The sequence below is a fragment of the Pristis pectinata genome, chromosome 8 (assembly GCF_009764475.1).
Source record: "Pristis pectinata isolate sPriPec2 chromosome 8, sPriPec2.1.pri, whole genome shotgun sequence".
Lineage (NCBI taxonomy): Eukaryota > Metazoa > Chordata > Chondrichthyes > Rhinopristiformes > Pristidae > Pristis > Pristis pectinata.
In genome coordinates, this window is record NC_067412.1 from 7,932,743 (window position 1) to 7,948,515 (window position 15,773).

General features: G+C 45.7%; 1 protein-coding gene across 1 annotated transcript in view; it reads left to right on the forward strand.

Annotated features, from left to right (window-relative positions):
• Positions 1-15,773, forward strand: part of LOC127573683 (ras-related protein Rab-26-like) — a 336,554-nt gene that overhangs the window by 307,859 nt on the left and 12,922 nt on the right. Inside the window, exons 6-8 of the mRNA XM_052022102.1 lie at positions 9,883-9,948; positions 11,067-11,123; positions 12,634-12,710. Of these exons, the coding sequence (XP_051878062.1) occupies positions 9,883-9,948; positions 11,067-11,123; positions 12,634-12,710 (200 nt within the window). The remainder of the gene's footprint in view (positions 1-9,882; positions 9,949-11,066; positions 11,124-12,633; positions 12,711-15,773) is intronic.

Sequence of the window (15,773 nt, forward strand, 5' to 3'; positions counted from 1 at the left end):
GTGTTCAAGAGGCACATGAATGTGTAGGGAATGGAGGGATATGGATCACGTGCAGGCAGAAGAGATTAGTTTAATTTGGCATCATGATCAGATCAGACAGAGCCTGTTCCTGTGCTGTACTGTTCTCTATTCTAAAGGTTCAAGGAATGAAGGGTTTCAGCTACGAGGTTAGACAGGAGAAACTGGGGTTATGCTCCTTGGAGCAAAAGAGGTTTGAGAGGAGACTTGATGGGAGTGGACAAGGCGATGAGTGGATTGGACAGGGTAGAGAGAGGGATGTTGTTCCCATTAACTGGTGGATTGAAGACCAGAGGACATGGATTTCAAATGAAGATCAAGAGGAACAACAGAGATATGAGGAGAAATGTATTTTATGCGGAGAGTGGTGGTGATCTGGAACTCACTGCTGGTAAAGAGATGGTGGAAAGGGAGACAATTGGGACTTGCAAAGGAGATTTGGATGGACAATCAGAGAAAAATAACTTGGAGGGGAGCGGGAGAATAGGACTTAATATGAATGCTCTGTAGGTAGCCAGCAATCGCTTCCTTCTGAGCCTTCTTATCTGGATGCACCACGGCTTGGTACGGCAACTGCTCTGCCCGTGACCGCAACAAACTGCAGAGAGTTGTGGACACAGCTCAGCACATCACAGAAACCAGCCTCCCCTCCATGGACTCTGTCTACACTTCTCGCTGCCTCGGGAAAGCAGCCAGCATCATCAAAGACTCCTTCTACCCCAAACATCCTCTCTTCTCCCTTCTCCCATCAGGCAGAAGATACAAAAGCCTGAAAGCACGTACCACCAGGCTCAAGGACAGCTTCTATCTCGCTGTTATAGGACTATTGAATGGTCCACTTGCATAATAAGATGGACTCTTGGCCTCACAATTTACCTTGTCATGACCGTGCACCTTATTGTCTACTTGCACTGCACTGTAACATATTATTCTGCATTCTGTTATTGCTTTTCCCTTGTACTACCTCAATGTATTGATATGATGAAATGATCTGTATGGATGGCATGCAAAACAAAGTTTATCACTGTACCTCAGTACATGTGACAATAGTAAACCAATCACCAATTACCTTTGGAAGTCTGTGAATATTTGATGGAAGAAAGCCTATCATGATCTAGTACATGAGTAGCAATACCCTTTAAGTGATTAATATAATTGCTCATTTCTGTGTTTCACTGGTCCAAAACTACTGAGAGAGAAAGCACAAAATGATTGAAAGTGGGCTTCTGCTCATCGTTCTGATGAGGGTTAATTTTGTGCCTGACGGGGAAGATCACAGAATGGAAACAAGCTGCTTCTCCACAGGAGGGAGTAGGAATTGAAGAGCAAATTATCCTGACTCTCCCTGGTGTACAGTCCAACAGATGGGCTCTGTGTAGTGCTGGCAAATGCAGGAGGTCGCTTACCCAGCTAACCTTTCCTAGCAGACATTTACGTCATGAAGGATTTAGTCTCCATCTACTCGGGAGGAAGATCAACATACCATGTGATATGTATCTTGCACCTGTTGGCAACTTCATCTACTCTGAGCACAAGAATTAGAAGCAGGAATAGATCATTCAGTCCCTAATTGGTGCACCGCCATTCGATAAGACCATGGCTTATCTTTTACCTCAGTGCCACCTTTCTCCCCTTACCTCACATCCCTCTTAATATCAAAAAAAGATCTTTCCATGTGTTCAGAGTGGTCATTTGCCCATTGACCTGTATGGACAAGTTGTGCTGTAGGACCCTTTTCTGTGCTGTATAACTCTGTGATTGTCCACTTTGTAAACCAGTCTGTCCAGTGTTCCATTGTTCACATTAATCAATCTTAAAAGAGGCAAATCCATGGGCCCAAAATCTCAGGATGGATCTGCTGTGACTTCAAGCATTGGTAAGTAAGATGAGAGATAGCTCACGTCAGTTAAACATAAGATATAAGATATCTTTATTAGTCACATGTACGTCGAAACACACAGTGAAAAGTATCTTTTGCATAGAGTGTTCTGGGGGCAGCCCGCAAGTGTCACCACGCTTCCGGCGCCAACATAACATGTCCACAAACTTCCCTAACCATCTTTGGAATGTGGGAGGAAGCCGGAGCACCCGGGGAAACCCACGCAGTCACGGGGAGGAACGTACAAACTCCTTACAGACAGTGGCCGGAATTGAGCCTGGGTCGCTGGCACTATAATAGCATTACGCTAACGGCTACACTACCATGCCTGCCGTCATATCTGGGACTGTACAATTGGATGTTAAAAAGAGACCTTTTGAATCATGTCACAGGCTCTGGCTGGTTTTGCGTAGAATCAATAAAATGTTCTTTGGAAGTAGAGGAGAGTTCCCTTCTCTCCTCGGAATTCTGGCGCTGATCCATGAGCATATGGCCATTTGTGAGTATACCAGGGAAATCAGAGGACTTTAATTAAATTTTTTGGGATGTCTGCTTCACTGGCAAGGCTGGCATCTGTCGTCCAACTGAGAAGATAGCAGTAAGCTACCTTCCCGAACTGCTGCAGTCGTTGTGGTGAAGGTGCTCACACGGTGCTGTGGTCAGAGAATTCCAGGATTATGGTGAAGGGATGACATTCTCCCTCAATGTGATTGGAAGGAGGACCTGGTATTGGTTGGGTTCCCATGGCTCAGGTCCTTTGCTGCAGTCTGTGGGTTTGGGAAACCCTGACAAAGAAACCTTGGCAATGTGCTATGTTCCATCTTATCTGTGGTACATATGGCAACCAGTGGACCCAGCTGGTGGAGTTAGCGGATGTTTGAAATGGTGTATGAGGTGCTGATTCAGTAGAGAAACGTCCGTAGATCCCTCAAGGTTGCTGTGCAGCTCGATAGGGTTGTTAAGAAGGCATATGGCATGTTGGCCTTCATTAGTCGGGGTACTGAGTTTAAGAGCCATGAGGTAATGTTGCAGCTCTTTAGAACTCTGGTTGGACCACACTTGGAGTATTGTGTTCAGTTCTGGTCGCCTCATTATAGGAAGGATGTGGAAGCTTTAGAGAGGGTGCAGAGGAGATTTACCAGGATGCTGCCTGGATTGGAGAGCATGTCTTATGAGGATAGGTTGAGTGAGCTAGGGTTTTTCCCTTTGGAGAGAAGGAGAATGAGAGGTGACTTGATAGAGGTGTACAACATGATAAGAGGCATGCAGACAGTCAGAGACTTTTTCCAAGTGTGACAATGGCTAACACGAGGGGACATAATTTTAAGGTGATTGGAGGAAGGTATATGGGGGATGTCAGAGGTAAGTTTTTTACACAGAGTGGTGGGTGTGTGGAACACACTGCCAGCAGAGGTTGTGGGGGCAGATACATTAGGGACATTTAAGAGACTCTTAGATGGACACATGAATGATAGTGAATCAAATGAAAATGAATAATTGCCATTGGCTGTGGTACTGGCAAAGGTCTCAGTAATCTTCTCCATCACTTTGCATTCACTGTAAGCAAGCCAGAGTTAACTTCTGGTTCAGTAGAACTGTGACTATCTAAGAGGACACACGTGCATGGAAAATTGTAATGAGAGGGCCATTAAGAATGTGTTGACTTTCATTATCACCAGTGTGCCAAATAATACATTGCTTTAGGAACTAGGTGTAATAATCATTTTAATATATGCCTAACTGCTTCATTATGGATGTTTATAAAGCACCTATTTGAAGTTTCATCATTTATGATTGATCTACTGTGAGGTGGACGATCATTTTATAGCCTCTGCGAATCATTTTATTAACCTAGCTTCCAAATTTTCTTCGGACTTGTGATGAGGCTGAGCTTTTCCAATTCAAACCTTGATTAACTTCAGATGGCCTCTTTGTAGAGATTAAATTCTGAAGTAATTATTAGATTTTTTTTAGAAAAAATATTCAGTAATCATCAGTTAGGACATTGGGAATAGAAGTTGGGATGTTAAGTTGCAGTTGTACAAGACGTTGGTGAGGCTGCATATGGAATATTGTGTTCAGTTTTATTCACCCTGCTGTAGGAAAGATGCCATTAAGCTGGAAAGAGTGCAGAGGAGATTTACAAGGATGTTGCCGGGACTTGAGGGACTGAGTTATGGAGAGAGGTTGAGAAGGTTGGGACTGCTTTCTGTGGAGTGTAGGAAAATAGGGGTTGATCTTATAAAGGTATATAAAATTATGAGGGGCATTGATAAGGGTCACTGTGCACAGTCTTCATCCCAGGGTTGGGGGAATCGAGAACTAGAGGGTATAGGTTTAAGTTAAGAGGGGAGAGATTTAACAGGAACCTGAGGGGCAACTTTTTCACCCAGAAGGCGGTCAGTATGTGGAATGAGCTGCCAGAGGAAGTGGTTGAGGCAGGTACATTAACAACATGTAAAAGGCACTTGGACAGGTACCTGGATAGGAAAGGTTTAGAGGGATATGGGCCAAATGCAGGCAAATGGGACTAGCTCAGATGGGAATCTTGGTCGGCATGAACCAGTCGGGCCGAAGGGCCTGTTTCTGTGCTGTATGACTCTCTAACTCTATGAATGTAATGAGAAATGGACTTCCCTAGCCTTTCCAGCATTTGTTGCCCCTCCAGTGTTGCCCCTTCAACTGTGTTGCCTGACAGACTGTTTCAGAGGGGGAGTTAAAAAGCAGTCACTGGCGGTAAGTAGTAAGGAAAGGAACAACACACAAAATGCTGGAGGACCTCAGTGGGTCAGGCACCAATAAGGATAGGGGTTGTCCTTTTAAGTGACCTAGCTGGGTTTTCACAAAATGGAGACACAAGAGACTGCAGACGCTGGAATCTGGAGCAACACACAAGATGATGAAGGAACTCAGTGGGTCAGGCAGCATCTATGGAGGGAAATGGACCGTCGATGTTTCGGATCAAGACCCTTCATCTGGACTGTCAAGTTCAACATAACCTTGCTCCTTTTATACTTTGCCTGTCTATGAACATCCATTTCCCTCCACAGATGTTGCCTGACCTGCTGAGTTCCTCCAGCGCTTTGTTTGTTGCTGGGTTTTTACAAAGTCACTTACTAATACAGCTCTTTGTTCTAGATTTATTTATTAAAAATTCTCAGCCACCAGACTTGGATTTAGCCTCATATCTTTGGATCATTAGTCTGGACCATTAGATTACCAGGCCAGTAACATTACTACTATGTAACCGAACCCCTCAACTGTATTAACAAAAGAAGGCAACATCTATCGTTAAAGATCCCCACCATCCGAACCATGCCATCTTCTCGCAGCTACCATTGGGCAGGAGGTACAGAAGCCTGAAGTCCCACACCACCAGGTTCAAGAACAGCTACTTCCCTTCAATCATTCGGTTCTTGAACCAACCGGCACAACCCTAATCACTACAGTTTAGCAACACTATGACCACTTTGCACTACAATGGATTTGTTTTTTTTGTTCTAATTGTCTTTCTTGTATAATTTATGTTTAATTCATATTTTTCTGATGCTATGTGCCTGTGATGCTGCTGCGAGTAAGTTTTTCATTGCACCTGTGCGTACATGTACTTGTGCAGATGACAATAAACTCAACTTTGACTTTGACTTCACTTCTGGGACCTGCTCAGATTTAATCCACGTGGATAGGTAGCCAATTCCATGTGACCATGCCATAAGATATCACACAAATCTGCTACGAAAGAAAGGCTAGCACATTTCACTGACTGTGGACATCCCAAAGCATTTTACAGCTAATTAATTACTTCTTCCAAAACAAAATGCAGCAATCAATTTATGAACAGCCAGATCTCACAATGAAGGATGTGATCATTTGTTTGAGTGGTGTTGATTCAGGGATAGTGATGACAGTGTATGAGATTCTGGCATTCATAGACAGGCAAAGTTGAAAAAAGGAGCAAGGTGATGTTGAAGAATAAAACACTGGTTAGGTCACAACTGGATTATTGTAATGAGAAATCTTTTCAATGCAGAGCAGTTATAATTTGGAATTCACTTTCTGTTAGGATGGTGGAAAGAGACTTCAGGAGGGAGTCGATAGGCTCTTGAGAAAGAAAATTTGCCAAGGTATAAGGGAAGTGAATGAGAATGAGGGGACTTCTCTGCCTGGAGTCCAATGGCCTCTTTCTCTGCTATATCATTTCCGCAATATATTATGAATCTCAGCACGGGAGAATTTCCCTGCTCTTCACAAAAGTGCTGTTGGATCTTCCGAGAGGGCCTCATTGGCGCAGCTGTTACGCAGGGTTTGTTGGCTTGTTTCCAAAGTTACAATCTTAGGAGAGTTACAAAGGCTCAAACTTCAGAACGTGAACATATTTTAAGAAGTTGAGTTCGATAAAGCACATGAGAAAGGAATGTAAGATTACTCTGTTTCAGTTGAGATGGAGATGGGTGGTGAACCAGTTAAACTAAATGGTCCGTTTTTCCTGCTGCATATTCTCCATAATTTTATTTAAGTACATGATTCAGTCAGCTACATTATCAGGCAATGAAGTGCATTGAGAATGAGATTATTATTTAATAGGGAGTACACTGTGCGGTCTGCTACATGACAATTAATTATAAAATACTATATGATCCCTGACTGTAGGGATGGATCTATAAAAGAAGAATGATTTTCAAGCTCATTTGTTCCCCTTCCATATAAAACTTCTACAAAACTTATATAAAGGAATACGAGTGCAGGACAATGGTTAAAAAAGCTGGTTGTTTTTGACTGGGAGTTATCAGGTTAAAGGTTACCTTAAGTACCTGGGACCATTACCCAGTCACAGAAAGCTAAATGAACCAGCTAGCTCACTCAACAGGAAAAAGTAAAACCTGTATTCAAGTGCTCGTCTAGTCAGAGTCACCCAGCATGGAAACAGGCCCTTCGGCCCAACTGGTCCATGCTGATCAAGGCGCCCATCTTAGCCAGTCCTATTTGCTCGCATTTGGCCCACATCGCTGTAAACCTTTCCTATCCATGTACCTTTTAAATGCTGTTAACCACTTCCTCTAGCAGTTCGTTCCATATACTGACCACCCTCTGTGTGTGTAGAGTACAACTGGTATTGGTATTGGTTTATTATTGTCACTTGTACCGAGGTACAGTGAAAAACTTGTCTTGCATACTGATCGTACAGGTCAATTCATTACACAGTGCAGTTACATTGAGTTAGTACAGAGTGCATTGAGGTAGTACAGGTAAAAACAGTAACAGTACAGAGTAAAGTGTCACAGCTGCAGAGGAAGTGCAGTGCAGTAAGTTACAAGGTCACAACAAGGTAGATCGTGAGGTCAGAGTCCATCTCATCATGGAAGGGAACAGCTACTTGACAGACATACTGGGATGGACGGCTCATTTTATAGTCTTATCACAGTGGGATAGAAGTACTACTGACCTGATCAGTAACCAGACTGGTGTTTCACCATTCCATATAGTTTAGAGAGATAGGGGCCAAAAGCAGGCAAATAGGACTAACTTAGATGGGAATCTTGGTCGGCATGGACTAGTTGGGCCTGACTCTATAGCTCTAATCATTCTCCATTAATATCCACTGGTATCTTATTCAAATCACTTGTTTTATTATTTATGGTATTCTGTACTTTTTGATCAGAAAGTGTAAACACCTTGTCCTTTTTATGTTGGAATTAAACCAACTGAACCAAACTCTATGACTCTGCTGTTGAGACCTGACTCTTTAGATTGGGATAAGCAACTAGCGCTAGCAGTGTAACTAAGGTACAACCTCAGCAGATGGAGCCAAATTGACATTGTAGGCATGAATGTGCAAGATTTTGACCTTGAGAACTCTACGTAATTCCAGTCACCACATTTACAGGAAGAATGTGCTAGAGCTGGAGTGGGTGCAGGGAAGATGAACAAGAGCTACAATTTTAGATATGAGAATGGATGAATTGATACTCCTTTGAAAGGATTGAGAAGAGATTTAATTAAGGTGTGCTAAATTATGGACAATTAGAATGATTTGGAGACACAAGAGACTGCAGATGCTGGAACCTGAGGTAACAAACAATCTGCTAGAGGAACTCAGAGGGTCAAGAAAGCATGTAATGGATCTGCTTCCCTTGGCTGAGTGAATAGCCATGGTGGATAGATTTCAGGTAATGGGGAGACAAGGAGAAACTAGCTCAAAGAGTGGTGGAACTTGGAGCAAGCTCTCTGAAAAAATGGTAGAAACATAACAAAACAAAAATTACCTGATGAGCACTTGGTTAGCAATGACCTACAAGAGCAGGTATGGGTAATGATGGGCAGAGTGGCCTCCATCTGTGCCATAAATGGCCACAATGTTCTTGATTTCTTTTGAGAATTAAGTGATAATCTATTGATACGGGAAATAAGTGTTGCAGTGAGAGTAATACAATGTGTTATTTGATTGAGGCTGCAGTCAGCTTGCCTAGTCTTACTGTGGCCACAAAAAAAATCAGCCAAAGAAGGTGCATTGAAAGTGACACTGCTATTTAATGGGAAATATAGTGTGATTTCATCATCCACTACACAACAATGAACTATAAGTATGATTGCTGACTTACTAAAACATCAGTAAGTGTAAAAGAATTATTTTCGAGCTAACCTTTTCCCTATCATGTAAAACTTTTACAAAACTTATTAAGGAGAATGAAAATGTAGGGTAATGTTGAATTTAAATCTAGTCATGGGTTTAGTGCATTTAGTACTGTGGGCAGGCACGGTAGTGTAGCGGTTGGCGTAACGCTTTACGGCGCCAGCGACCTGGGTTCAATTCCGGCCGCTGTCTGTGAGGAGTTTGTATGTTCTCCCCGTGTCTGCGTGGGTTTCCTCCTGGTGCTCCGGTTTCCTCCCACATTCCAAAGACGTACAGGGTTAGGAAGTTGTGGGCATGCTGTGTTGGTGCTGGAAGCGTGGCGACACTTGCGGGCTGCCCCCAGAACACTCTGTGCAAAAGGTGCATTTCACTGTGTGTTTTGATGTACAGGTAACTAATAAAGAAATCTTATCTTTTCTTAAGCTGGACAAAGGTCTGTCCAGGAGAAACAAACCTAGGAATGAGCTGCACTATGGGGTGGAGATGCCCAGCAAACAGGTTAAGGCCCAAATTTCCCTGTGGGCCAATCTGGGCCATAGGCCCAAATCCAGGTCATAGACTGAATTCAAGTCCACGGGCTGAATCCGAAGTGTGGGCTGAATGCAGAGCACAACTTGAATCAAGACCAGAGGTTGTATCAAGATCAAGGGCAGAATCCAGCCATGGGTCAAATCCAGGACTCAGGCCTAATCAAGGCCAAGGATGAAACCAGACCACAGACTAAATCTAGTGACCGAATGATGTTGAGTTTCCACAATCATGGAACTGGCTGTTCATTTACACAAGCCGGGCATCTTCCTTCCAAGATACAACTCCCATACTTAGAATCTTTATTCCCCAGTGCTACAGAAATATCTTCTCCACTTGGGACTTTTTTCATTGGAGCATAGGAGAATGATTTTATATTGGTGTATAAAATTATGAGGGGCAAAGGTGGGGAATCAAGAACTAGAGGGCACAGGTTTAAGGTGAGAGATTTAATAGAAACTTGAGGGGCAATTTTTTCACCCAGAGGGTGGTGAGTATATGGAATGAGCTGCCAGAGGAAGTGGTTGAGGCAGATACATTAACAACGTTTAAAGCACACCTGGAGAGGTACATGGATAGGAAAGGTGTAGAGGGATATGAGCCAAACGCAGGCAAATGCGACCAGCTTAGATGGGAATCTTGGGTGGCGTGGACCAGTTGGGCTGAAGGGCCTGTTTCTGTGCTGTATGACTCTATGATGCTATTTTGGGATTTGGATTCTGATCATTGGTGACTTAGGCCAAATTGAACTGACTCACTTCAATTATCACTTTTCTGTGGTTCATTTTTGGTGCAGTTCATAACATAATCTTCCTTTGCCTTTTAGGCTTGGCTGACAGAGATCCATGAATATGCAACGCAAAACGTGGTCATCATGTTACTGGGAAACAAGGTGAGGTTCAGTGGTTGGCACCGTGGCTCAGGACATGTCTCCTCCTCCTTTGGAAGCTCCTTGGGATCTGAGGCCCAGGTCATGTGCGGCTGACACCACTGGGATCCACCTGGTCTGAACTGGTGGGGGACTTTGGCAGAATGGTGCTCTTATGTCATCAACAAAGCATGGCCAATGTGTTGGAGGGCTTGGGTTACACTGTTCTGTGGGAACCCAGCATTTGAGAAGAGTTCGTGGGCCGGGTGGAGATAGAGGAGACGAGGAGGAAGCCAACGGCTCATGTTGCACTCTCTTGCTTCAACCACAGCTGGTTTGGCTGCTGTTCACTTGAGGGGATGGGGCACAGTTGCCTTCCAATATGGGATTAAGGCCCAAACTTGGTGTCAGGCCTCCCCATGTATAGGCAACGGGTTCAGCACCTGGTAAAGCCCAATATGATGTGTTGTGCCCACAGGGTGGGGATGAACACGTAAATTGACTTCTTCAGTGCAGACTTATTAACTGAAACAAAACTCATGTTGCTGCTTCAAGGCTGAATTTATTCCCTCCGCCGTTGATGGCCGCACCTTCATCTGCAAAGGACCCAAACTCTTGAAATACCTTCCTAATCCTCATCTTCCCACTTCCCTCTTTTAATTCCTCTTTGACCAAGCTTCTAGATACTTCCTATGTGGCTCGGCAATAGGTTTCCTGTTTGATAACTCTCCTCTAGAGCATTTTGGAAGGGCTTTGCTATGTTAAAGGCACCATATAAATGCAGTTTGCAGTTGTCGGGCAAACACAGCTTAAAATATTTTGGTGTGGTCAGGTGCTGCCATCCATTGGTTTGGTGATGAACTGCGCCACAGACCGGACGATAATCCCACCCCGCCTCCCCTCTTTTCTTCACCTATCACTGCTCTGTTTCTCCCCCCTATATATCGGGCTTCCCATCTTCAGTCCTGAAGAAGGGTCCTGACCTGAAACGTTGACCGCCTGCTTTTCTCCACAGATGCTGCCTGACCTGCTGAGTTCTTGTTGGATATTCCCAAAGGGACACAAAGCAAAGATTGTTCTGGTCTCTCATGTAAAGCTGTGATTGCAGAGTTTATTCATTGCTATTAACTGTCTTTTTGAAGGCTGATGCAACGCAGGAGAGAGCAGTAAAGAAAGAGGCAGGAGAAAAGTTAGCCAAGGTATGTTACTCTGTAAGCCACTCATGCATTATTGCTGTCCTTAAAATGTGCACATTATGTAATATTCTAAAATGCTCTCAAGCCAGGATTTCTCTTAAAGAGAACATAGGAAGAGACCTCGTCTCTGCAAATCAAAAGTAGATCTGAATCCAGGTCATCGAGGTGAAACACTAAAAGCTGCAGATGCTGGAGATCTGAAATAAAACAGAGTGGTTTAGTCACGAACACTGTGACTTCTGCTGGTCTCTGTTATTCGAAAAACTGCCTGTATTTATTTTTATCCCGCTGGGTTGCCTTACTTTGTGGAAGCCATTGCTGCAGTCCTGAATCACTGACTGTGCCTTCCACTGAGTAAGGCAGCGAGGGAGCATGATCAATGAATTGTATCATGTGTACGATGTGTAATTGTCCTCTTATGGAACTCTGTGCATACCCCTCTCATACTTTTGTTCTGCCTCAGATGATTTTTCAGTAACTTTGAGCAAACATACCCATGATTTAGCTCCAGATTTCATAGATGGAACATAGAACACTACAGCACAGTACAGGCCCACAATGTTGTGCCGACATTTTATCCTGCTCTAAGATCTATCTAACCCTTCCCTCCCACATAGCCCCCTATTTTTCTATCATGTATGTGTCTACTAAGAGTCTCTTAAATGTCCCTAATGTATCTTCCCCCACAACCTCTGCCGGCAGTGCGCTCCACGCACCCACCACTCTCTGTGTAAAAAAAACTTACCCCTGACATCCCCGTTATACCTTCCTCCAATCACCTTAAAATTACATCCCCTTGCGTTAGCCATTGTCGCACTGGGAAAAGGTTTCTGTGACAAAATCCTGGCCCAAGTAATTGTGTAGTGTGGTAAGAGTGGCTTAGTTGATGCCATTAGGTAACTGATTGGTTTCTAAAACAGAGTAGAAACTTTTCGAGGCAGGTTCTAAAAGCACACGGAAGGTGCTTGAAATTTGGAATGCTTCCACAAATGGTGATTAACATTGGGTCAGTTATTAATTGTAAATCTGAATTTGATGATGCACATGATTAACAAAAATCTGAGGACCAGCTGTGACCTCACTGAATGGTGTCACGGGCTCAAGGGGGTGAATTGTCTTCTCCTGTTCTTGTGTAGTAGCGAGAAAGTAAGATGTCTTTATTAGTCACGTGTACATCGAAACACACAGTGAAATGCATCTTTTTCCGTGGGGGCAGCCTGCAAGTGTCGCCACGCTTCCGGCGCCAACATAGCAACTTCCTAACCCGTACGCCTTTGGAATGTGGGAGGAAACCGGAGCACCCGGAGGAAACCTACGCAGACGCGGGGAGAACGTACAAACTCCTTACAGACAGTGGCCGGAATTGAACCCGAGTCGCTGGTGCTGTAATAGCGTTAACGCTAACCACTACACTACCGTTCATGTTGTTGGATTTTTGACCTGATAGGGTGGGTGAAAACTCTCAGCGACGGATGTATATATATAAAACTGATTGATATTCATTTTCTTCTAGGAATACGGGGTGCCCTTTATGGAAACAAGTGCCAAAACAGGCCTAAATGTTGAGCTGGCATTTATGGCCATTGCAAAGTAAGTGATGCAGGGGGATTTGTAAAGTTTGGTCTGTCATTCCAAAGGGTGAGTTCTGTGATTCATTAGCAAGCTATAAATCCCACTGTAAGGCCAGCATTTGTTGCCCATTGATAATAACCTTTGGAATGGTGATGAGCTGCCCTTTTTGAACCACTGCAACCTATAAAGTGAAGGTTTGTAGGTTGAAGTGAAAGTGAACCTGCTGAATTCCTTCACTGTGTGTTCCAAGTAAAAGATCTTTGGGCTCTCTCATGTTAACTGTTATTCTCATATTCTCACTTTACCAAATGTATTTTCCCCTTCACTTTCTCTTTCGTTTTATTTAGCCTGGGTATTGCTTGAATTCACCAGACATCCCTTTTTGTTAATGCTCATCACCTTCTCTGTCTTCCATGTCATCTGAGGAATGCTGGCTTGGTTTCTGTGTCCTTCCATCTTGTGATGACATCCGAAGCATCTCCTCAAAGAACTTGCATCGTTCCCTTACAGACTTTCCTGTCAATCATTGGTTCTGTCTTACTGAGTTTACCTCCTCCAGTTTAGAAACTTTAAATCGTCCTTTGCTCTGTTATTAATCTAAACTCAGTCTCAGGATGCACTCAGTCTTTTTCTCAGGGTTGGTGCATCAAGAACTAGAAGGCAAAGGTTTAAGGTGAGAGGGGAGAGATTCAATAGGAATCTGAGGGGTAACTTTTTTACACAAAGGATGGTATGTATGTGGAACGAGCTGCCAGAGGAAGTGGCTGAGGCAGGTACATTAACAGCATTTAAAAGACAGTTGGACAGGTACAGGGATTGGAAAGGTTTAGAAGGTTGTCAGGCCTACTGCTATGGACACCTCCCAGCCTGCACATGCAGGCATCTCCCAGTCTCTGCGCAGCAAATAGAATTCTCCAACCGCTCGTTCCAGTCTCATCACCTGCAGCCTATTTAACCTGAGTTCTCATCCACAGTCCTCGTTCGCTCATTGAACCAGTCGGTCCCAACCAGTTGCTCCTAGCTTTACTCTCCCTGCCTAAGATTGCCTGCGGTGTTTCATTTCTGTTCTCTCCTCTGTTTCGGGGCCCCTCGTGGCTTGTCATTTTGCGGTCTATTATTAAAGTCGTCCTTCACTGCTGAATCGTCACCGCTGCTCTGCTTTCGGGTCAGGCCCCCCCTCTACAGTTGGGACAGGATGAGTGAACCCACGATTGACCCAGCAGAGTACACTCAGCTAAAGGGGATCGTCTGCGACGCAAGCACACGATCCAAACGCAGCAGGAAGCCACTGACCATCTGTCCGCCACCCTCATCTGACCTTCCGCCTCAATGCAGCAGATCCGCGCCAGTCAGCCTCCTCCCTCTGAGCCCCGGATCCCCGTGCCCAAACGCTTCTGATCTCCATCCCTATGCTGCAACTTCCCAATTCGAGCTCCAGCCGTCTCTGTATTCTACGGACCGGGCCGAGACCGCCTTTCTCACCTCTCTCTCGACTGGGTCATCACTGACTGGGACAAGAAGGCCACCATTTGCAACAAAGATGAGGATTTCACCGCTGAGATGCACTGGGTTTTTAACCATGCGGCAAGTGGAAGGGGGGCGGCGGATCTGTAACTTCGCCGGTGTCAGGGCTCACGCTCCGTGCTGGATTACGCCATGGAATTCGGGACCCTCGCGGCGGCGCGCGGCTGGGATGCAGATGTGCTGCCGGCCCATTATGGTCACTGCCTCTCGGAGCGCTGGAAAGGCGAGCTGTCCACCCGGGGAGATGCCCAGCGACTTTGAAAGCCTCAACGCTCTGATTCTCCGTATTGACGAGCATCTTATGGAACGACCCTCCAGGTCACTGCCAAATGCCCACTGCGTCCGGGAAATGACGCCTCCAGGTAGGGACGAGGGGCGTTCTATCTGGTAAGCTTTCTCCAGCCCCTCGTACCAGAGATCGTCTCGCCCTCTCTATCCTTCTTCAGACTCTGTCAGCTCCACACACACAGGAGGTTCTGGTGGATTCTGGCGCAGTAGACGACTTTCTGGATCGGACTGTGTGTGTGCAGCTTGGACTCCCTGCCAAACCTACCTCTCACCCCTTCAACATCATGGCCATTGGGGTCGGGGGTAGTCAGCGAGCGCACACGACCGGTGCACGTGAGCATTGGAGAGCACCGTGACTCCATCCAATTCCTCCTGATCGACTCGCCCGACACTCCCCTCATCCTGGGTTACTCCTGGCTCTCCCCTTACTGCCCTCACTTCGGTTGGTCAACGCTGCTGAGTTGGGGACCCACCTACCTGCGACCTCAGATGACTTCGCCCCATGGATCCGTGGAGACGGAGGAAACCCTCGACCTCGCCGGACTCCCACAGGAACATCACGGCTCGGCCATCGCGTTCGGTGGAAGTGAAGCCCCCACCCTGCCGCCTTGCGGACCACAGGACTGCGCGATGGACCTCCTCCCGGGCACCACCCTTCCCTGAGGCCACCTGTCCTCCCTCTCTCCTCCTGAGACCTGAGCCACGGATGACCACATCGCCGAAGCGCTCTACAGCACGGCTTCATCCGCCCACCCCATTCCCCAGCTGGTGCAGGGTTCTCCTTCGTCAAAAAGAAAGCTGGCGGGGGGGGGGGTTGGCTTCGTCCCTGCATCGACTACCGTGGACTCCGCAAAATCACCACTGAGAACTGCTACCCTCTCCCCTCGATGGATAGCGTACTCGAAACCCTCCGCGGGGCCCAGATCTTCGCCAAACTGGATCTAGGGAGTGCGTGCAACCTGATCTGCATCTGCCGGGGGTGGGGGTGAGTGGAAGACAGTGTTCATAATACCCACCGGGACAGTACGGATGCTCGGTGATGCCTTTCGGACTTTCCAGCAGTCTGGCCATTTCCCAAGCCTTCATTAACGAGAGTCTCTGAGACATGGTATGTGTTTGTCTACCTTGACGACATCCTCACTTTCTCCAAGAACCCCCAAGACCACGACTGTCACGTTCGTTCAGTCCTCCAGCGTCTCCTCGGAAACCAAGTTGGGAAAATGCCAGTCCCACACTCCAGTAGTTTCTTGCCTGGGTTACGCCCTTTCA